The sequence below is a fragment of the Falco rusticolus genome, chromosome 13 (genome assembly GCF_015220075.1).
Source record: "Falco rusticolus isolate bFalRus1 chromosome 13, bFalRus1.pri, whole genome shotgun sequence".
Taxonomy (NCBI): domain Eukaryota; kingdom Metazoa; phylum Chordata; class Aves; order Falconiformes; family Falconidae; genus Falco; species Falco rusticolus.
The window spans coordinates 28,337,412-28,360,432 of NC_051199.1; the positions used below are offsets into that span (position 1 = coordinate 28,337,412).

At 40.6% G+C, this 23,021-nt stretch overlaps 1 protein-coding gene across 2 annotated transcripts; it reads right to left on the reverse strand.

Annotated features, from left to right (window-relative positions):
• Positions 1–617: 617 nt before the first annotated feature.
• On the reverse strand, positions 618–17,550 carry MLF1 (myeloid leukemia factor 1). 2 transcript variants are annotated; one of them, XM_037407084.1, is made up of 7 exons: positions 17,423–17,550; positions 12,045–12,207; positions 6,670–6,756; positions 5,651–5,779; positions 4,410–4,569; positions 3,683–3,815; positions 618–2,734 (listed from the first exon to the last, which is right to left on the reverse strand). In XM_037407084.1, the coding sequence occupies exons 1-7, from the start codon at positions 17,467–17,469 to the stop codon at positions 2,632–2,634; spliced, it is 822 nt and encodes a 273-aa protein (XP_037262981.1). In that variant the 5' UTR covers positions 17,470–17,550; the 3' UTR covers positions 618–2,631. The 2 variants fall into 2 exon arrangements, with proteins under 2 accessions (XP_037262981.1, XP_037262980.1); XM_037407083.1 differs by having other exon boundaries at positions 6,670–6,759.
• Positions 17,551–23,021: the final 5,471 nt, after the last annotated feature.

The following is a 23,021-nucleotide window of genomic DNA, read 5'->3' on the forward strand; positions in this document are numbered from 1 at the left end:
CAGGGCCGCTCCTCGCAGTTTACTAACTGGGCTCCTGCCCCGCAGACCCGTAGGAAAAAGGGCAATTCCAGCCTCTCGCTGCCCGGGCGCGTGGGGCACAGGCAGCGGCCCTCGGGGCGCACACAGCGCACCCAGCTCGGGGCAGGGCGACGGGGGCACCCGCAGGACCCCCCGCAGCACCCAGCGGGCCCGGGCGCTCTGATACTTGGGGTCAAGCAAGGGCACACGTGCCCCGGCTGCTCGTGTGCCACCTACGGTCCCGGCCACAGCTCAGGGAAGCTGTGGTGTGTGTACCTATACTCTCATTTATACATTAAAAAAAAAACAAAAACAAAAAACCCTTGCTTTTATGCTTACACCAGGCACAGCGACCCTGCATACACAAGAAGCCTCCAGGAGAGTTCTGAAGCAGAGGAAGGGCAGCCATCCCCATGCTCAAGTCCCATCTCATCTGTTTCCTTCTAGCAAACTTACGGTAAATGCTTGTTTTCCTTCTGGAAAGAGGCACACTTTCCCTCATTGCCTTGTTACTGAAACACTGTAATATGTTACACCAAAGTGGCCCAAAATAAACAATGCACAGGGCATGTTGTGGTGAGAGTAAGCCAAACAAAATCCATAAATAATAAATAACTTTATTAAAGAATTACAGTTTCAGATGTTTCTACACAGAACAGCTTCTTCTGGATGACATTTTAGAATATTGTTTTGCATAATCTAATGAATATTAGCCTCTTCCCACTATAATTTTAAAACCAAAGTATTGGATTACTGATTACATGCATGTATCTTTTTAATCTTTGTAAAGCATAGACAAGAATTTTTAAGTTGTCAGATGAATACTATTTTCTGTTAAATAGCATCCCTCAGATTTATCTGAAGTTACAACATGAAAAACTTTTCTGCCATTTATTACTGGGAAATTTAAGTGACATTCCTGGAAAATACCTTATATGCTTAATGACATTAACTGCAAAAATCAAAGTTGCCTTCAGTGTATGGAAGATCAGGCTTGTTCTTTTTTTGTTGTACTTTTGCTTTTTAAGGAGAGTAAAAGCATCCCTCACAGCCAGGGTTCTGGCAAGCACAACTCCAGTATCACGGTTTCAGCCTGTTCCCCCTGTCAGAGGTTGCCAACCCCCTACCAGACACTTACACTTACTGCCATTAGTATTTGTTCTAATAATAGGAAGAGACCATTGCATTAAAGAAGCAAATAAACAATTGCCTTCCCCTTGTGAGTCAGAGTTCAACAAAAGTACTTCTGATTATTTCTGCACATTAATAAACATAGAATTAAATAATCTGGGGAATTTGCAGAGAGCTTAAATATGATTTAAAGGCCATTTTCTTTTTGGCAAAACAAATATTAATCTTACTAAACCTATTCTTTTATCATATAAATAGTGCCTTTTTTAGGGCTATGCTATAATGTTTTAGCCGTGAAATATATGCTAATGCTGTAATGTTATAGCCTACAGAAGTTATTTACGCTGCAACATAGGGATCAAGTCTGTGTAACAAAACAGCATAGGCGCAGCTGTAGTACAAAGAGCTCTCCTGTTTTCAGCCGCACAGTTGGCTTTTCTCTAGAACATAAGACTCTTTAACCAAACTAACAACATCATCAAGGGAGATCAAGTGTTAGATTTAGGATCATTCTACATTCACTAAAACAGGACACTAAAGAATAGAAACACCATCTCGTCTCATCTCAGCTGACGGGGAAGTGTTCTCCTGTATGCAGGGCTCTTTTAGCTTTTTAGAGCAGAAATGGTGTAATCATTCATTATCCAGTTAACTACTGCCTACTCAACCCATTTCTCCCACATATTTTTCTGATTAATAACTAATAGTTACAGCTGAGTTTTAGGACACTGGTATTACTACAGAATAATTAAGAGCTACTACAGGGGACCTCCAAGAATGAAAAATAATGGGCCACCTCCAAAGGAAATACACAAAGGATGAAAAATACAAAGTTGACAGTTGAGGCACAGAAAATAAGAGATGCAAGCACAGCCTATGAACATAAGAACACTGGTAAACTAAAACTAAAAATATTTTTCATTTTAGTATTTCCTCTCACTTTTCCTCATGTTAAATCAAGGTGAATCTGGGGTTTCTGTAACAATTTACAGCATGGTTTTAAAGAAAAAGATATAGAGTGGCTACAGTGTATTCAAATAGCTATTAATTCCTGTATCACCTAGAAAATTAATAATATTTCAGCCACACAAAATAAAAAAGAGAATTTATTTTCTGTGCAAGTTTTCGAGTGTGGGAAAAATTAGTTCCATTACCAGGCTTAATAAAGTGGGACTGGTGCAGCTGTAGCAGAAAAATCTTGCAAATCAAACCTTTTTTTTTTTTTAAAACAGAATCAGTGATAATCGATTAAAGTGCTTTTAAGTGGAAAGTTGTGGGGTTTTTAATTTACTGAAACTAGTAAAACTAGTAGTTTTAAAGAACATTCAGTTGTCAAACAATCAGAGTAGCAAGGCACACTAATGCTTACTAAAACAAAAAACAGAAATTGGTCATATATACGTGTATACTTATATGAACATAAGCAATGCAGCACCATTATCTTCCTGAAGAAACTCCATTCAGATGGAGAATGGAATAAATTTATTTTTTGCTGCTTTTGATGGGGACATGCGTTCCTTTCACATTGAGATTCTCAAAAGAAACTCTGGGCTCCCTGGAACTTGTAATTGCAAGTGGTTTCTCTCTGAAATAAAACAGCAACAAAAAAGTCACAACCACCATATGATATGGGTAATATACATTCTGTTAATTACTTATGCAAAGGTACAGTTTATTTGTAAGACAGATTGGACTCTCCCTCCAGAACTACTTCCACTGTTACCACCACAGAGTTGGACTGTTTCCTCATCTTGCACACTGAATGAGTAAAAAGAAAATCGCATAGCCTGAAAACTGAAATTGAAGGTAAAGTAGCCTCTGTAACTAGCCTCTAGAACTGAAGAGGTGCTGGAGGGGAAGTGCTCCATGTAGTTTACAGAAGAGGTTTCCGTTCCGTAGCATTCTCTACCAAACATGCAACTGATAAAGGCATCACAACTTACCCTGTGACACCATGTCAAATGGAAGAGGTAGAAAACCTGTAGCTTGGCAGAATGCAGCCTATGGAGGGGAGCTCCTCTATTTACGGATAAAGTCCTCATTCCTACACAGACTTCCTGATTTTAAGATTAGGTGAGGTCTCATTTGAAATCTAACCCTCAAGAGAGGGGTGTTTCCATCTCCAACTATATGGATGGAGTCTTTTGTTTGTTCACCCAAGAGAACGGATCAACCTAGCCCTCAATAAGGATTATACCTTAATACAACTAACAGTTTCATGGCTGGGGGGGCAGCTACAACATTTGTACATAGCTGAGCTAAGAGCACTGGCATATTTCTCTAGAAAAAACACTCACTGTTTTAGCCTATTAATTCACTATTTTCAGAGTCAAAATACCAAACCTCTTCAAAACTTGGTTAACAAAATACTGCCTTACACTGTTTATTGTGGCATCATGAGAAACGGGGGAATAAAACATACTATTTCTACGCAGATTGCCAATAAGCATTGTTGGTTTATGAACAGATTGCTTCAGAATTGAGTTTTCATTCTGCTGCTAGTATTTTGTTATGCTGATAGGAAACTTTTTACCTTCTTAATCCATCCTCTTTGGGTATGTGGTGAATACTTCTGTATTTTGGAGCTTCTAAAGTATACCTAGCTCTAGATGGCTTGAACTTCATAATCTGTTTCTGCCACTCTTCATCAAAGGTCTGGGCCTCAGCTGAAAGGCAGTTAAAGTTTACTTTTTACTTTTAATAAATGCAAACAAGATAGGAGAAAACATGTAACGAAAATCAGGGGGGGGGTTAGAACAGTGGTTTTTTAAATTTGTGGTCCATTATTCTCCGCATGGCCTGCAAACTACTTCTAGGGGATCTGTAAAAGACAACTGCCAGTAAGATTGTGTTTGGAAGATAAAAGTAAAAAAACCCTGAAAGTCACTGGTTTGTAAAAGTATACACACATTTTAACCACACATCCCTTAAATATGTATATTAGCCACAAACACACACAACAAATAGTACAATTCTGTAAAGAGCTTGCTTGAAACCATAAAATATCATTAAAAGTATTTTCAAATATGAACAGCTGTTGTGCAAGCAAACAATACCAGCTGCACTAGAATACAACATTTTCAAGTTGTAACCGGTTAATTTAGGTTGTCCAAATTTCTATCAACTAAGGAAACCTGATTTGCAGACTTTCAGACTGTCTGAAAGACAGTCCCTTTTAAGAAGTCTCAAGCTGGAAATTCAAAATTGGTGTATGAAAGAACAGCGTAAAGCCCATTAGAGAACTGCATAAAAAGACATACTTTCATCCAGGTTGATGAATTCTTGGTTCATTTCTTCATCACCGGTCTTGCTGTTCTTTGACTTTTTAATGACATGAGCACGATCATGAATATGATGACCAATAGCCATTTTTTCCAGTCCACTTTCAGAATCCTTGAGTGCTTTTCTTGTCTCCTTAACCTGTACAACGAAGAGAAATAAGTGTCCTTCTAACCAAAAAAAAAGTTTTTAAAAAATCCAACTTCCTTCCCCAAAGGTTTTATATCTTTCTTTTGAAAAAGTTAGGTTTTACAGGCTTTTCCAATTGTCTCCTTTACTGTGTTGGCTGAAAATACATCAGCAAAGCACAAATCAAGTCTATTTTTTTTTCCTTAACAGACAGGAAGATTAAGCAAGAACACCTAAAGTTTCTTAAGTAACATACATACTGGATATTAATTGTTGTTGGGGGGTGGGGGAGCTTAGTCTAAATATACTACACACAGACAAGTCTTTAACATTCTCCTTGACAACAGAATGAGTAACAGCCGATGCCAATATTCTCAGCATGAAGGGACAACTAATTACTAAGTTGTCATGTTGACTGGCTTGAAACCCAGGCAACCACTTATCACTGTGTTCATAGGTATATTATTAGAATCTTTTTGATAACTAAGTGTCTGCTTGAGCTTGAACACATCCCACAGCCAATCATGCTCAACGGCCTTTACTGCTCACATATAGTCTTTCATGAACCTTGCTTCAGGGTTCAAATTCAAATTCAAATTTCTTAGCAGAATTAGATGCAACAGCTGCAAGGAAGTCAATGAAAGGGCATCTTCATCTGAAACGTTACGTAAGCATTTAAAAGTGCTTGAGTAAAGGGGACTATCTGAACACATGTTTTGCATAAACAGACTACCTCTTGCTATCTTGTATTTTAGACAGAATTTTAAATGTACAAGAGGATTAATTATAGCCAAGCCATTGGAGACTGCCTTGAAGAATCACCTGTTCCAGCACTCAGTTTTTCAGTGTTTGATAGGCGTACAATTCATTTAGATGTTTACTTAGAAACATACAAATTACAAGGAAGAAAACTGCGCTTAGCTAAAGAAGCCTTTAATCTAGAACAGTATTTAAACAGGCATATATTTTACAAAATTATAAGAGTTAACTGTCTCTAGTAAAAAGAACCTGAAGAAAACTGTGGTTTGGTATAGATGAACTTCAATTCTGATAATTACATACCACCTTTTTGCTGCGTCTCAGGACTACTTACACCTCCTGGAGCTGTGCGTGTCTGAGCTGAAGCTTGGAAAACTTTTGGTGGTTCATCCCCTATTTTGGAGTATGTCATCACAGAGGAGGAGCTGAATGTGTGTGCATCTGGATGGATGGTCAGGTCATCCTACAAACAATGTAAACTTCTTTTGTTACTAAAAGTTAAAACTTGTGGATAATAGGTAAGCACATTCTGAAACCATCTTATTACAAAAAAGAATACCCCCCTGAAAAACTAACCCTCAGTCCCAGCACCATAAGTATGGCCTGTTGGAAAGGGACCTTGGCATTTGATAAGCACTCGCTCTTGTCCTAGCCTTGTCTGGCCACAGGCCTCCCCATGCCAGGGAACGTGACAACAAATAAAAAGCATGGGCAGCAATAAGTAAACTGTTCAAAGGTTTTCCCTGGCACAGTTTGGTTCAGTAATGAAGATACAACCTGTAACAGCAGTCCTGTCTTGCCACATATGGTATATAATAAGGTGTGTAAAGAGTTCAGGTGAACTAGGACTTGAGCAACAATGGTTACAAGCCATTTTACAAGGCCAGTAAAACACAGTAAATACCTATTGAGTGTTGCTGAGTGTATCGGTTTTATCTTCAAAGACTGTGAAGAAAGAAGCAGGACTGAAAATAAAATCAGAAGAAAGCCTATATGCAGGGTGCCATTTAGGTGTTTGTGGTTTTGTTGTTTTAAAGTGTACAGTAACACTTTAAACTGCTCCTTCACTTAAGGTGTCAGCTCTGGCAAGAGCCAGAGACCAGATAAGTTACAGCAGTTCTAACCCCTAGAGAATCAAGCATGTATTTAAAGCACGGTTGTTAGCAAATAATCAGTGACAGCACAGAGAATTATAACCATCATACAGTCTGAGGAAAAAAGCCAAAAAAGTTCTTGCTATCTGCTTGAGACTAGTAACCTTTTCCTTGGCAGGACTTTCCGAGTAGTATTTTAAACAACTGTAATTCTCCAATACAGTTAATTTTAGAACAAATTTTTAACAACTTCACTTACAAATTTTCTTTGCATTTCCAGCATACTGTTTCTCATATTTGACATCATCCTGTCCATTGCAAAAAAAGGCTCCCCAAAATCTGCATCCTGCTAAAAGAAAAGACATCAAAATTAAGACAGTCTTCTGACTCCTCAGGTTCTGAAGCTTTTTTTCTACATGCATTTTTTAATGCAAACCAGACCATCAAAAAGGTTTTCTTCCACAGATTGCAATTCATAGACATAGACAAGCCAAAACGCATCTTTTCAAACGGAAAATTGCAAGCTAGCACGGGGAGCTTGGTTAAGTTGGAGAGACTAGAAGGACAGAAGTGAAAGATTTTACTCTCACACGTCAAAATAAGCTCATATTGTGGCCAGTTTACAAGAAATATTTTCATATACCTTCTAACCTAACCAGCTTCTTCTGTAAAATAGTGTGTGACCCTCCATGCCTTGTAATCTATTGAAGATAACTTATCTCTCTTACGCAAATCCCTTAATGCATAAGGAATCACACTGAAAATGCATCCCAGCAGACACAGGTGTTCCTCTGCAAAAGTAGTGTACATTACTCATAAAAAGACAGTGTAGAAAAATCGGAAAACCATAACTTGGTATTTTAACAGCAGCTTAATTACTTGACACTATAGAGGTATTAAACAAAACATTCATTTGTTATTTCTACATGAAAGCAGGAGATCCAGTGGTGTTGCACAAAAGACAGATACTGATGGCATACTGATGAAAGCTAACTTTGGAAGAAAAAACCCCAAAGAAATAATAAAAAAATAAATACAGGGAGATGAAGTAGAGAAAGGGTGAACTCAGGATCCTAAGTGACCATCTGGGAAGATAGCAATGCTGTCCCAAATGAGCATCCTTCTCTGGGCTCCTCTCCAGTGCAGCAGGTGGTGATGATAAAGATGATTTTCACCATGCTTTTCCTCTCTTGCTAAGAGCTTTTCCTTAGGACCTCTTCAAACTCCCTATGGGGCTGCCTGGTTTCCAAGACAAGCAGCTCTGGCTGGAGTATGATGGTTGAGAGCAAACTTGGTGGCTGGTGGGCTTCTGGACACAGGCATGCCTAGCTGCTTCCCAGGAGAGCCACTGTGCCAGCACCACACTCTGGTCCACGTGAGGCCTTAAGAAAAGAAAGGAAAACAGCTCCCAGGGGCTCTGCAAAACCCAGCAGCTTTGGCAAGAGGCAGGCTGCCAGGCTGCACAGAGTAGCCCTTCACACAACTGAGGTGCGATGAAACACCAGGATGCTAGTTAGAATAGCAAACAACCCATGTTCCTCCAACTATGGGAAATATATAGAATTAAATTTAAGTAAATTCATTTAAATAGCTATGTATTTACAAGTTTAAAAATAAAATCTGCAGTTTAAGCACAAAAAACAGTAAAATTCAGGTATAGAAGATCTTCAGCTTCTTTCTTGAGTAGCAAGAAATCTGAATCCTTAAGGGATATCAAAATCTCTGGGCAACAACTACAGACAATTTAGAGGATCAAATGATTTAAAGTGTCAGTAACTCCAGAAAACTGCCTTCAGCTTGAATCTGGGCAATGACCTATGCCATTACATAGTAATCAGCTGTACCTATGGAATTACATACCATACACTGGGGTGGGGGGAGTAAAACCATAGCCTGTGCAGTTAATAGCAAAAGAACTTTGATTAGCTAAAACACTTTCTGCATACAGCAAGTTGCCAACTCATGCAACTGCAAAAGATGATTAAATAAGTAACACTTTTAGACCTGAAAATTCAAGACGACCCATGCTTATTTTTATCTGCTCTGTGAGAGCCACTCTCTTAAGCTACTGGTTTTCGATCTGAGGACTCTCTAAAGCCTTCCAAAGGAAGCAAAAAGCTCCACGAGGGTCATAACAATAAGTTTTGTTTCCCTCGGGCACTTTTTACAATTTTTTACAAGATATTCCAGACACCACCCCCCAACTATTCCAAGTTCCAGTGGAAACTGTCTCCAGAAGTTGGCCTGTCTCAGCTGTGACCAGCGTTACAGGTCTTGCTGGTATTACACCCACAAACACTCCAAGCCGGTAGTGTCCATCTGCAGGGAGCACCCAAATTTGGATTCTCTCTCCAGGTATTATTTCATTCATTTCCATCAGAGATCAAGCACCAATAGATACTTTGCCAAGTAGAAAAGCCAGCTGCTCAGTAGTAACTTCTCCAATCTTGAGATCAGCATACTTAGTCTATCCCAGCATTTTTGTTTATTAAAGGGGGGGATATCTTTCTTGAATCATATTGTTCCATATGTCTAAACACCAACAAAAGCAGTTTGCAGGCACACTGAGACTAGACTTTGTCCATGCGTTAGTTATGCAGACAGTATACACATACTAGCAAGAGCTACACGGTTATTGCTCCTGGGATACTAACCACTATACCAAAGCCTGCAAAGGGCATAAGGGAGCAGCTTGTTGCCTGGAAGAAAAAGTACCAGCATCTTTTAGTTGTTATACTCGTTATCAGACACAGCAGAAGTAACTTGCATATACAGCACTTACACAGTGTGCTTTCATATACAGCAGGTGATATTAAATATTTCCGATCAAATAAAAACAGTCACTCAAGAGGACCTTGGTAATTTATAGCGTGCTATGACCGTATAATATGAAGCAGTCTCTGGGTATATAGAAGCAATATATTTATACTAACGATATTGGAAAATGATAGCTGTCATCACATTTAATAAGTCATATTCATATGTATGTACTAGAAGCACTTAAAGCTAGAAGTTGAGAAACATTTGTATACCATAGCAACCTTTGTACTAAAATCATGTAAAACATGACAGTGCTTCAGACATCACCCACTTCTCTGAAAACACTTCATTCTAGTCATGCAATAGAAGCCCATCACCGAAAGTTGATTAAAATCAACAAATCAATAGTCCCCTTAATGTAAATTTATGTAATTAAATTTCAGAAGGTTGGCATCCAATTTTAGAGCTTAAAAAATTAAGTGATGCAGCTGACCTGTTCACAAGCACTCTTTATGTATTACAAGTATAAAGGTATTTCTTTAAAATATCCACACATCCCTCACGACAAAAAAATCAAGTCTAACTTGTCAGCAGTTTTAGAGGTCACTGCAAAGAAGTTCTAGGTAAATCTATCATCATATACAGAATCACCCGAAGACAAATCCCCATGAGCAAATTATATTCTTCTGCAGTCATATAAATAGATGTGGCTATAAACACCACAAATACAGTTCCTGTTAGACCAACTGATATTGAATATCCCTATAAGACAGGGCAATGAGATGCTAGAAAACACATTGATGTTTCCAGGAAACTAAGATTGGAGAGTTATATAAAAGCCTACCTAAAGAAAGACTGGTTAGACAGAATTACCAAACACTTTTCAGTAATTTTAAGTACAAAAGGAAAGAATTAGCCAATTCTTGAATACTTTCATGAACTCTTTCAGATTGCAGTTCTAATATGTAGTGACAGAAAACAGCTTAATATATTTTTTCTGTATATACCAAGCGCAAAAGGATATCCTCAGAAATACCAGATACCCAAACAAAACCAAATGACAGTATCCCTTAAGATGTTTTACTCCATTCCTCCTGCTCATATTCTTTCCTCCTCCTCCCCTCCCTCCAAGAGGCTAAAACCTGATGCTGCAAACCTGCTTGAGAAAGGAAAAGCATTTCCAAATTTGAACGCTATTATTGACACATTCTGCTCCTCCTAAAGCAGTTTTAGGCATGCTAGTTTGCTTAAACATAGAATTACAGTATCAGTAATCAGTATGGGTCATTTTAAGAAAGTATATTTTACATGGCAGTGAAGACAATTATATTTTTATGTAGGAAAAGATGATTATTTCAAGTGTTTGAATCATTTCTGGAGGGAAACCAGTCAACACAGTTTGAGACCACAACAAGGCTCAAGTACTCAGTGCCAAGTCTTCTGTGACATCTGACAACTCTTAGGTGAAACATGAGGAACATGAAAAGATACTGGAAAGTTTTTAGCATGTGTGGAATTCTTTTGTGCTTATCAAAATAACACAGCACTCTTGTGCCTTTAACTTCTTTCTGTAACCACAGATAAATGTTTTCCATGCCTCACATTTATCCCCCACCGCCAACAACAAGGGACATAAACCCCTAAGCTATTAGGATAAGGTTTGACATTCTTTTTTTTAAAGGAAAAAGTCTGATCTGGTTTTAGGCATCTACTGAACCAAGGCCTAAGAATCTGCTTCAGCAGAGGAAAGATCAAGCCCTAATTAGATCCAGCAGCATCTATATTTGAAACTAACTGGCAATGTATGAGCACAGAGGAAAGAATCTGACAGTTACCCTTTTGACTTGTAGGTGATAGTCTGTGTTTCAGCTGTGTTTATTAAGCTCTAACTATCTAGGTTTGAACAACCACCACCAAATTTGGCTGAGTTCCACAAGCCCCTGTAATCTGTCTTGTCTTTCAACTGTTTTTAAAATCAAATGTGATTCATTAAAGTAAGAAATCATTCAGCTGCAAAATATTTAGCCTGGTGGAAGGAAAGGAACAAACCTGAAATGTATATCCTTTCTAAATACAGCAATTAGATAAGGCTTAGCTACAGAAGTATAAGATATAATCGTCCCACAGGCCGAGAAAGTTGGAAAGATACTTTACGTAAAACATAGATCACTGTCAACTTCTCAGTTTCAGGTGGTAATTTACAGAAATACTAGGTTTCCTATCAACTTCCCTGATCTTTAATTCTTAGTCTTATATCTAGAGGAAACATTAAGAATCAGACCAAATAAAGAATATTAAGCATTTATTCACAGTTGCCAAGTTGAAGCAGGGTTTAAAATACCTGTGTAGATACTGCTTAGGTGGCTGAACCACAAGTTTGTGTTAAATCAAGCTAATAACTAGACACAAGATACTAAAATGCAGAGTGAAGGCATAAATACATCAAGGTCCCTTTTTAAGTTAAGTTGGCATGAAAGGGAAATAAGCATTCAGAGAAGGCTGTCATTGGGCATTTTTAATGCCTTTCTGCAACAGAAACATTTAATACATAATATTTATTAAACCAAACATTTGATAAATATGTTTAGTTTGTTTCATTAAATATTGCATATTCAATGTTCAATAACATACAGGTTTTGTTATTAGTCCTAACAGAAGCTTGTCAGTGTTAAGTCATAGGCCATTAAGGAACCAAGAGAGACGTTATTTACATTTAACTCGGCAACAAAACAATCTGCCCAAGGTTGCAATAACCCAGCCAGACCTGCGTTTCCGCTGGACCAAATCTAACAGAAATGGAAATGTGAAGCCAACTGTATTACCAGTAAATGTAAATTCCATGTAGCAATCCCTAGAGATTAAGAAAATACTTACTCTGCGATTTCCTCTTAGAGCAACCTGAGAGTCCTGGCGTGCTCTTCGATCTACTGTTCTCTCCCCACCATCTGTTATACTGAGAAATGGATCTCGTCCAAAAGGATCAGAAAAGCCTCTCATCATCTGCCGCATATATTCATGGTGTGCAACAAAAGGATCACTGAAAAAGAGATATTTTGCATAGGAAGTCATTGGTGTTTATTCCAAGCTATGCAAAATGGCTCTGAAATTTTTAAAACTCAATTTTTAAATCATTCCATACAGTTCTTTATTAATATTATTTAATAGCACCCAACTGGGCAATCTTCTGTTCCTCACAAACTCTCACTTCTTTCACTTTTCTTCCCACCTCTCAAGTTGGTTGGGTGTTTAGGGTCTTTTGTCTTCTCAGCTACCTTCATCGCTTTCCTCTGGTCTTGGGTGCCTGTATTGCTTTTTCTCTTTCCTCATCTTTTCCAAAAAGATTCCGTCCTTTACAGCCACCTTTCACTCCAGCCTGCATTTATTATCTGCCAGAAACTATAAAATTGACCTTTTTTTTTTTGTCACTACTTCTACCTCCAACCCCTGATGTTAAAGGAATTCTTTCTTTTTCCTCTCCTTTTTTCACTTTCATCTTCCACAGCTTAGCATGGTACCACTCACAGAATGTCATCATGTCCTACTATGTTCCCCCCCTCATCCCTCAAATTTGAGTGGGAGCAGCCAGCAAGATAACTTTTCATCCTCCTTGACCCACATGCTCAATAATGCACACTGTCCTCTGAACTCAAGCCAGCTCCATTGCCTTTACTTTAGTGACTCGCTATTGCATCTTTGCCTTCCTTTTCCTTCCCCTCCACAAATCATGTTCCCACATTCCTTTTCTCTGCTTAGGAAGAAATATTCCTACTGGCTTTTTGCTTTCCTGTTAAGTTTTCCCCCTCTTTCTTCCCAAAGCTTGGCTTGCAGGTAAAACATTGTTCAAGGTGCTCTCCATTACTACTCACTTCATTCTTTGCATTCTCTAATTTAAACAAGAATTAAGTATTTGTAACTGAGGCCAGAGGAGGAGCAAAACAGGATTTTGTCAGAAGCACAATATATGATCAGTACTGTTGCCTGTGGTCCAAGGCTACAATTACTACTTCATACAAAAAACATGCTTCATTTCCTCCTCCCTTCATCTCCATTCTAATTTCCCCTTTGCTATTGCGCTGAAAGTCACTTTATTAACATTTAACAGTCATTTCCAAGGTATGTTTACTTAGAAGCACCTCATCTTCCTTCCTATCAATTTCCTGGCACTCCCCAGATGCCTCACACCCTCATTCTCTCCAGAACGCCACAACCTTTCCTGCCACTTCTCATGCCTCTATGAAGAGAAGCCTCAGATCGTTCCTCTGACTTCTTCAAAGCCCAATCATCTCTTTAAGGCCTCCTGAACAGTTTTTTTATTCTTCCCACCTCGTCTCTCCAGTCCCATGAAAACTAGTTTCCATGCCACATAGCCACTTTCATCTCTTCACTTTGTACTCTCTTCTTGTGCCAAAGTTACATACAGGTTGTTGGTTTGGTTGGTTTTTTTCCTTTTCAATTCAAAAAAATAAGGTTCCAAATATAACACTGGATTAATTTTCAGACAAGGCTTTTTGTTTAGCACATTATCCTTTTAAGTTACATACATACTTAACTCTTCCAGTGCAAATAGACCCTTATAGTTTAGAATTAGTTTTACCATTGTCATTAAGCAGACACTAATCTGCCCCACTCACATGACTGCTAGCTTTAACTTCAGTCCTAATGTGATAAGCAGCTCGCACAGCAAGTGTCCCCTCACTTTTCACAGGATGAAGAACAGACGGAAAAAATGCTGCTGAATCCAAGATGAGGGAAGCACGCAAACACTACCACAGTGTATACATACTTCCATCAAATCTATTTTGGCACCACACACTTCAGTTAGATTTGGTTTTCAAAACACAAAAAAATATGAACTTCATTCCACCAGTAACTTAGACATAAAAAAATTTCTCCCTGCTACCTTCCAGTTCAAAAGAAGAAGGACAGTCGTAAAATAAGCTCTCAACAACACATCATAAGCAAAACAAGATTCCATATATTTAATGTTGGTAAGAAAAATTGGTTTAGTGTGCATAACACACTGTAGTACATCTCATCTGATATAAAACAATGCTTTATACCTTCTGAAATTGTCCTTTTTGCCTTATTTCAATTTCTCTGGCAACTCCTCTTGGCTGCTTACCCTCTGCTACATCTGTTTGACACACTCATACCTGCATCTAAAACTGTGAGGTTTTGTTGTTTGTTTGGGTTTTTTTAATGAAAAATCTATGACACAATGTAGAAATACAGCTTCTTACTGTCAGTGACAGGGAAGCAAGATATATGCTGTGGAGTGACAGATTTAGGAACAGAAGTCTCCCAGTTCCCTAGGGACATTTTAGAGAACCATTCATGAAAAGATCTAGCTTTGTCAAGCCTTGAAAAAAATACTACAATTTTTGTATACTCTGGAGTAGGGCAAAACCAATGGAAAATCAACAGAGAATCTGTCTGGAAGAAAAGGCTTCCAAGGAATTAAACCTACCACTTTGACAGCTCTGATGACTGAAACTCAAACTATAACTACAAAAGGGAGCATGTCACCCTTACAAACAAACAAAAAAATAATCATATATATGTGGGGTTTTTTTAAAAAAAGTCAAACCTTTTCCCATAGAGGATGCAAGATCTTAAGTTCTTTGCTCCTATCATAGTTTTTATAGGATAGCAGTAAGTGTAGAACCCTAGTTTAATTACCATTGATTACATCTGACTTAAAATATGACCTTTTTTAGGGGGGAAAGATAGATACATTTGATGAGAAGGACAAGATTTTTGCACACTTTTCACTATTACAGCATAATAGTGATGAGGAAAAAGAAAGGAGGTTCTAGAAGGGTTTTGCACAAAGAATTTGTGCCCCTCACATGTTAAGCACCATAAGTTATTTTCCAGACTAAGTTCTGAATGGAGACAAACAATTTATGCGTTTGTTGTTCCACTACTCTGCAGTAACAAAATTTTGTGTAATAAGTAGGTAATCTGATGATCACCTGACATCCAGGTGTTTACAGAGATCAATAAAGAAAATAAAAATGTTCAGCCTCCGAGACTGTTACAGTCACAAACAAGTATGTCTACTGTATGGAGAAAGAGACATTAAAAAGGCTGATGCTGCTAATGCACTTGCAAGTGAGAATTTTCACTGAGATGCATCTCACTTGGAAAGTTCTTGCACAATTCAGGCTTAAACTCCAAAGTTTAAGGCTCTATGGTCCAGGTTGAAATACAATGTTACTCCTTCGATGTATGTTTCTGGTCAGTTGAAAAATCAGTGTCTTAGAATAATCAAATAAGTTTATTATGTTTGCAAATTGTACTTCATGTTAGTTTTTGTTTGGTTTGGTTTTTTTTTTTCCTTAGGAAGTTATGTAAGCCTGAAGTTGCAGAACCACACTGGAGATAACACCTGGAACAATAAAGCAAAAGCTGTGTATTGGTGAATTAAAAACAGAGGCCAACTGCACTTGGCAGTGAAGACACAACTTCTGCACCTGTCCAGGCTATTAGGGATGAAACTCAGCTGGGCCTGAGCAGCACTTTGGCTGGCTGGCTGACTGACTGGTGCTTCCCCAGGACAGCTGCTCACAGATGGAGACCTTTCTTCTAAACCAGGCACTATTTCCAGTTCAGCAGTCAAAAATCTCTCCTTAAGAGGCAACAGAAGCCTATTACTACACTATTTTGGAAGCTAATCTTATCTGAAGTAATAAGCTCATTTCCTTAACTATACGCAAAACAGATTTACAAGGGCAGTGCCAAGAAAATTAATCTCAACATCAGTCTCTCTCATCTATTTCACATACACTGCCTCCCTCCCTCTATCTTCCACAATCTTTTTCCCCCAACAATTTTAAACTGCATCGGTGGCTACAATAAAAAATTAATAAATCAAATTGATAAGTAAGAGGAAAGCAACCAAGACTTCAAAAGCATGCTACAAATAACTACAAACAAAACTTAATTTCCATTATTATTCTACTTTCACACAGAGGATTTGCGTAGTGAATTTTTCTACATAGCGTATCCTGCATGTAACTGATGAGTTGTTACAATAGCATGCATATTCCTAGAAACCAAGGGTACTAATCCATCTTGCACAGCTTTAAAAACTAGAAACTGTCCCACTGCTAGGAACATGCTTTTGCAACTAAGCAATCGATTCTTCTTTAAGAGCTACAAACACAACCCCAACCAGAAAACCCTGTAACTAAGAGAGACAGTCAACAAACCTGTATCACAAGGCCTGATGCCTTACTGTTCCTCAGCCACCCACCAGCACTACCCCTTATCTTTCCTTGTAATTAAACCCCACATAGTTTTTTCTAAAGATGCGGTCTTACTAAAATCATTTAGGCTCCTCCGAGTTCTCAGATCCCACTCTCACGCACTACAGGTTACAGTTTCTGGCAAAAGCCGTGAAATGGGGCCAGGCTAGATCCTGCAGCAGTTTCAGCTATCCCAGCACGCCAGGGGAGCACCTGCACAGCACACTACTTTGGTTTAGGTTCCAGTGGTAGAAGAGAAATTTATTTCAGAGCTAAGTACATACACATGATCTACTCCAAGCACTATCATTGTGCTCAACATATGGAAAACGCCTCCGCTGCGCTAGTGTCACCATCGGCTCAGGAAATCGGCACGAGGAGACAGCTTGCCTTTATTGATCTCATCCATGCGTTTGCAAAGTTTTAATGCAAGAACACCTGGCGTTAGCTTTAGTGCACTGACATGAATTCAGAACAGTCTGTGGCCAAAGGAAAAAAAGTATCCAGAAAAGCTGTAACATTCAGCACCTATCCGCTTTTTAAGAAACAAGAAAAAACAAACTGAAGACACTCAGACCAGCGGAGGTGAAGGTTTCCTCTCGGTAGACCACTATGACATTACGATTAAGCTCCCCACCGCGCTATGGGCGGTAAGGATCGAAGCGTTACTGAGGAGGGGGGTAAGAGACAAGACCGCGGCCTTTAACACCCACGGGCAGTTTCACCCCCTGCACAGCTCTAGAGGGCACTGCGGACGGCCACGGCCCTGGGGTCCCTAGCGGAGCGCGGCGGCCCGCCCCGGCGCTGCCCCCCCGGACACGCGCGCTCCGTCCGGGCCGGCACCCGCTGAGGCGACAGCCGGGGAGCGCGGCGGCCCCCCCGCCGCCTCAGACCCGCCCGGGCCGACCCCCCGCACCCCCCCGGCGCTGGGGCCCCAGGGCCGCCGCCCGCCAGCCCGACCCGGCGCCCCGGGGCTGCGGAGGGCCTGGCCCGGCCCCTCACCGAAAGAAGGGGTCCTCCTCGAAGCAGCGCCCCAGCCCGCCGAACATGGCTGCGGTCCGCGGCGGAGTGAGCGCCCCAGCCCCGCCGGCCCCTCGCGGCGGCTCCCGCGCCCCCGCATGACACCTCGCAGCGCCGCCACTGGCCGCCGCCGCTCTGACGTAAGCGAGAGGGGCGGGGCTCGCCGCGAGCCACCGTTGCCGTGGCAACTGGCGCCGCCGCGCGGTCCCGCTCGGGAAGGCTCGGGCCGGGGCCCAGCGCGGGGACCGGCGCGGAGCGGGGGCGGCCCCGGTCGTGCGGCCCCGCGGCGCCCCTCGGGCCCGCTCCCTCCGCACCCCTTTGCCCGGGCAGGCCGCGGGGTCTGGCCCGGCGCGGCTCGGAGCGGTGCTGTCCGCGGCAGGGAGCCGGCCCAGCCGTCGCCTCAGCTCCTGGCGGGTGGGCGCCGCCGCACGGCTCGGGCCGCCGGCCCGGGCTGAGCGGTTTTTACAATAATTGCGGTTTTTCCGGTAGGTGGCAGCAAAATAAAGCGCCCGTGCGTGTGCGGGGCGGGCGGCGTCCCTTCCCCCGCGGCTGAGCCGGCCTCTGCCCCGGCAGGACGGGAGCCTCCGGCCGAGCGGCGGCCCCCAGCGGCCAGCGCCCGGGCAGCCGCGGGCGGTGTCAGCGGGACGGGGAGGCGGCGACAAACCGCGGCCGGGGAGGGTGTCCGGCCGCAGTGCTGCCCTGCCTGCGGGCGGCCGCCGCGGCCGCTGGCGTCCCGGGGTCACCTTTCCCTCCGCACCGGCTGAGCACTGGCGCGGCACAGCCCGTTGCTGAGGCTTCGCGGTAGTTGCCCTCCATTCGGTACCGCTTAACTGTGCCGGCTTGGGGAGCGGGGACTGTTAGCGTTACTGGTTAAACAGAAAGGGAAAATGAGCTCTTTGCCTTCTTGGTGGGCAGCGGCAGTCCCACGGCCGGCTGTCACGGAGGAACCCCTCAGCAAACCCTGTGGCTGGGCACGGCCCCCAAAGGAAGGTTTCAGTATCAGAACGGAGCTGCGGTTGTTGTCTAGGTTTCCTGCAGAGCAGCGCGGTTGGGAACGTGTAGGGGTGTGCGTAAGAACAGCGGCCACCTATAAACTCGCTCCTGAAGGAGGACAGCTTGAAAGAACCAGAGGTATAAGAGTCTTCCCTTCATTCTTCATAAAAGGGGAGAATTGTGGAGAAAAGCATTTATGTGTTTGGAAAAAATTCCCCTGGTTTAGAGGGCAAAGCTTCTCAGAGCTGTGAGCCGGAGGGCTGTTTCCTCTCCAGCATCTCCTGTCGAGAGACAGGTGAAGGCTCTTCCCCCCTCTCCTCACATCTCTTTCAATATCCCAGTTTTTAGGGGAAATATAGAAAGTGTGCCCTGGATAACCAGGTGGGATTAGAGAGCATCGGAGTATTTATATGGTAGTCATGAAAGTAGATCCTTTGTTCCACTAAGATCCATCATCATGCTGCAGAAGCAGCTCTGCTGGTATTTGGCCCAAAGTGGAAAACTGACATAAAAGATGAATGAACGGAGCCTGCAATATTTTTGAAAAATATCTGTAATCGGGTGAGCATTGATTTTGCTGTCTACTGATGTAGACTTCTCTTTAGACCTTAGCAAGTGGTGATATTGCAGCCTTAAGATGCACTCCCAAGTTCGAGCACTTGTTACAGTGAAAACGTTTATACTGACTGACTGGTGGGCAGGGAAGCATGACAGAAAAAGGGTTACCCATTGATTATCCAGGTGAAGTCTGTGAACTGTTTGTACATTTCTGATGAAAGATTAGCAAATAAAACAAATCAGGCGGTAGTCATGGAAGTGAACTCTGCCGCTTTGGGGTTTTTTATAACAAAATCTTGTGCCAGTTATGATGTTATCAAAGAACTTTTTTATTGCTCAGAGACAGAATTCAAGCTTTGTTTCAAACCGCACACAAAAGTATTGCAAATGTTGTAGTAGTATCATCCTCTGCACTGTAGTTAGTCTTTCAATCCACAGATTTTAAAGCTCTTTAAAACTCCTCTGAAGCTAGTGTTTTCGTACTAGAAATGCAATAAACAGTAGCTTTACCATAGTGATTAGGTCACGTACAGTGCTCATTTATTAATTACATGCCATTATATTTTGATTAATAGACAGATGCCCTGGATCAATTTGGGTTTGCTATTACAGCAGTTCATTAATATCCATGACATGGTATACCAGAACATTCACTTATTACTTGCTACAAACCAGCAAGGTGAATTTTCTTTAACATAATCAGCATGCCAAATACAAAATCCTGCAAATTCATATCCTCCTGGAGCTTCATCTTCTCAAAATATTTGTTTTGGTGTGGTTAACTTGTTTGCAGTCTTCTATCAGTACCTACGTAGTTTTGGTGTTTTGTTTTTTTTAACAATATTTATTTAACAGTTTCTGCACACGGATACCAAACAGACTACAAGTTCAGTTAGCACCATGCAGCCTTTGTACGAATTCAGCCTTGCAAAACCAAACCTTCTATACAACGATGAAACTGAAACGTAGAGCTTTCCGACAGCCATTCAGAGTACATCACATCATCTGCAGTTTGCTGTTTAATTTTATGCAGACCCCAACTCCAAACGATTAAATTTCTTTCCAAGTAAGAGCAGATCCAGAGCTGGATTACTGTGCAGAGAACTAAGCAATATGAGTTCCAGTTATTGTTAATTTTTTAGCTTCTAGTGGGAAGATGGGCCCTGTTAGAAGTGAGCTCATTATGAGAGGCTCACTAACACGATAAAGTCAGTACTCTATTTGCACAGAGTGATATCTCTAATTGCTCAGGCCTTCTTATGGTTTGTGTCTGCTTCAGTTAGATTTCTTTTGTGTAGATAAAAAGACTTCTGTAAGAAATCACCTCTGTGCTACAGCACTGTCAGTCTGGAGGGCATCTCCAATGAGATTAATGATGTCTGCCTTAATATAAGAAAACTTTGCATAAATGAGATTATGGTTTCTGTTGAAACCTGCCAACTCTTATTCATTTGCAGTAAATATTATCTTTAATTAAAAGTTTTAAGGTATCTTGTTCCTGAAATAATGAGATCTACAGTGATTTCCCTTAGGAATTAATTTACCTTCTTAATTCTTATTCATTTCGGTGATATGACTATTTAAATCTGATTCAGACTTCAGAGCTTTGTTGAACATATTCATCTAGAACAAAAGGTCATTTTGCCATACTGACGTTTTGTTAGTATTTATAATTCTCTGTTCTCTCTTGATTCCAAAGATACGGGTTTAGATTCCTGCCCCAAACATTTTCTACTAACACTTCTGTTCATCTTAACTCTTTATGCTGAGTGGCTCTTTTCCACAGCTGTTTCCCTTTGGCTTATGTTTTCTGTTATGTCCAGAGTACAAATCAATTATAGTGACACTGCAAAAAGATCCTGATTGTGATCGACTTATTTAGAATAGCACAGCTATGTAAAATATTCTAAAACACATGGAAAACATTTGGTGCAATTGCTGAGAAATGCAGGAATATTTCTGCCTTGATATCTGGGTAGTCATCAGCTATACTTTCTCTACAAGGATTATTTTTAACCAGTAGGGATGCTTAACACTTGGAAGTGAAAATTGCATTCCTGCATCCCTGTTGAAATAGGCAAAGTGCCAGCCAGCAACTGGTTTGTGAGAATGAGAGCCAGAGTCCATTTTAAGATTGTACACCAAGGGCCAATATTTTGCAAGATTTTAAAATATGTAATCATTATAACTAAATTGCAAGGTTCCCTTGTTTTAAAAATAAATATATACCAAGATTAAAAAGTAATATTATAAAGAAATAGTCAGTTTGCATACACAAAGGTGGCACCAAGAAAAAAGAAAGCATAAATACTCGTTAGTTCATTATCAGGAGACTTTTCTATGAAATCTAATCTGAATCATGAGGCATCCTCTCCATCCCTTCATTGGTGCTCGAAGATGCTGGGTCTGACACTGATGAAACATCAGATGGTTTAAAAGTGGGGTAATTATAGTAATGAAGTAAATGGAGCAAGACAGAAGAAGAAATGTCTCTTGGTGTTGACCAGAGCTGGTTTTGTTCTTGTCTCTGATGTATTTTGTCAGTGTTAAGCAGATAAGTTGAACCATGTTTTCTGTAAGATGCAGACTGGGAAAGATTAATTCCTGCTTTTTATAGGAAGAGATTTCTGTCTTTTGCTGTTATTGCAAAATTTTCCATTTTCCTCCCAAGAATTTGTCATAGAGAATATTTCTCTGTTCACTCTGAGACTCCCTTTGGACTCTGTATATAATTAAAAAATATCCTTAAAATCTTCTGTTCTGTCTTTGAAGTTGATTTAAAAAAAAAAAAAGAAAAAAAAGACGACTGTTATACATAGGCAGCAGTAGAAACTCATGGCTGCAGGAGATTCCTAACCCTGTACTGGCACCACTGGCAGGTAAGAAACATGTTTTGTGGCATCAGCGGAGCGTGCGCTGGGACTAGCTATATATAGAATTGTCACCGACTTCTACAAGTTGTTGATAACCTTCCATTTATAACTTATTTGCAGACCAACTTCCTCCCATCACACACAAATTAGAGGATTATCAATAATGTATGAACTAATAAATAATGCTTGCGTGCCGTTGTCAGGGCAACAAATATCATTTAGACTGCAAGAGAGATCCTCGTGTTGTGTCAAGTATATTTGAAGTCTTCTGTATCTGTGAGGCTTCAGCAAAGTAAAAGAATGAGATTTTTTTTGTGTGTTTCTTTGAGGCAGCTGAAAGAACTGGTGACATGTATTCTGTTGGATTCACAGAAACATGAGAGATCCGCTCCCTTTTAAAAATCAATATATTATTTCATTTACTTATTTAATAGCTGTTTACAAAATACCAATAGAAACAATGTGGCAATTGCCAGATGGGATTACCTGGTAAACCTGCATGGTGTCTGGTGTCTTATTTACGCGTTACCTGGGTAGATGTTTTCTAAGATACAGCTCTTGGGCAGGCTTTAGTAGTATGTGACACAGCCTGCCTGGGGCCTCTCGCATCTTTGTAATACAAACTCATTTCCAAGGCCTGCACAATCAGCTTCTGTTTCTTTTACAAGAAGTATTTGCATGTTACTTTTCAAATCCTCTACACACAAGAAAAATCCGTTAGAGAGTTTCTAAGTTTTTGGCTTTAATTACATCTTGCAGCAACGAATCCCCAAGTTTAATTTTTCATCACGTGAAACAGCATTTCTTTTAATCAGCCCTAATTTTGCGACCTTTCCCTTTATCTTCTGTTCTTGTTTTTGTTTAGCAGAGTGAAAACTGAGACATATGAATATACATATTGTCATTCTTAAAAAAACATCATAACCAAAAAAGACTCAAGACTAGCCCCAGTGGCAGCTTTTATCATTGATTCCAGGATTTGATCCAAAACTAATATTGGTTTAAATGGTCTCCATTGCCATCATGTACAGTAACTATTGATTTATAAAACTTTGGCAGAACACGTTAAATTATTAGGGAGCAGAGGGAGTTTTGTTCCTGAGTCACTTGAGTAATTTGCAGCTATCTCATTTTGCCATTCCCAATGGCCAAGCAAC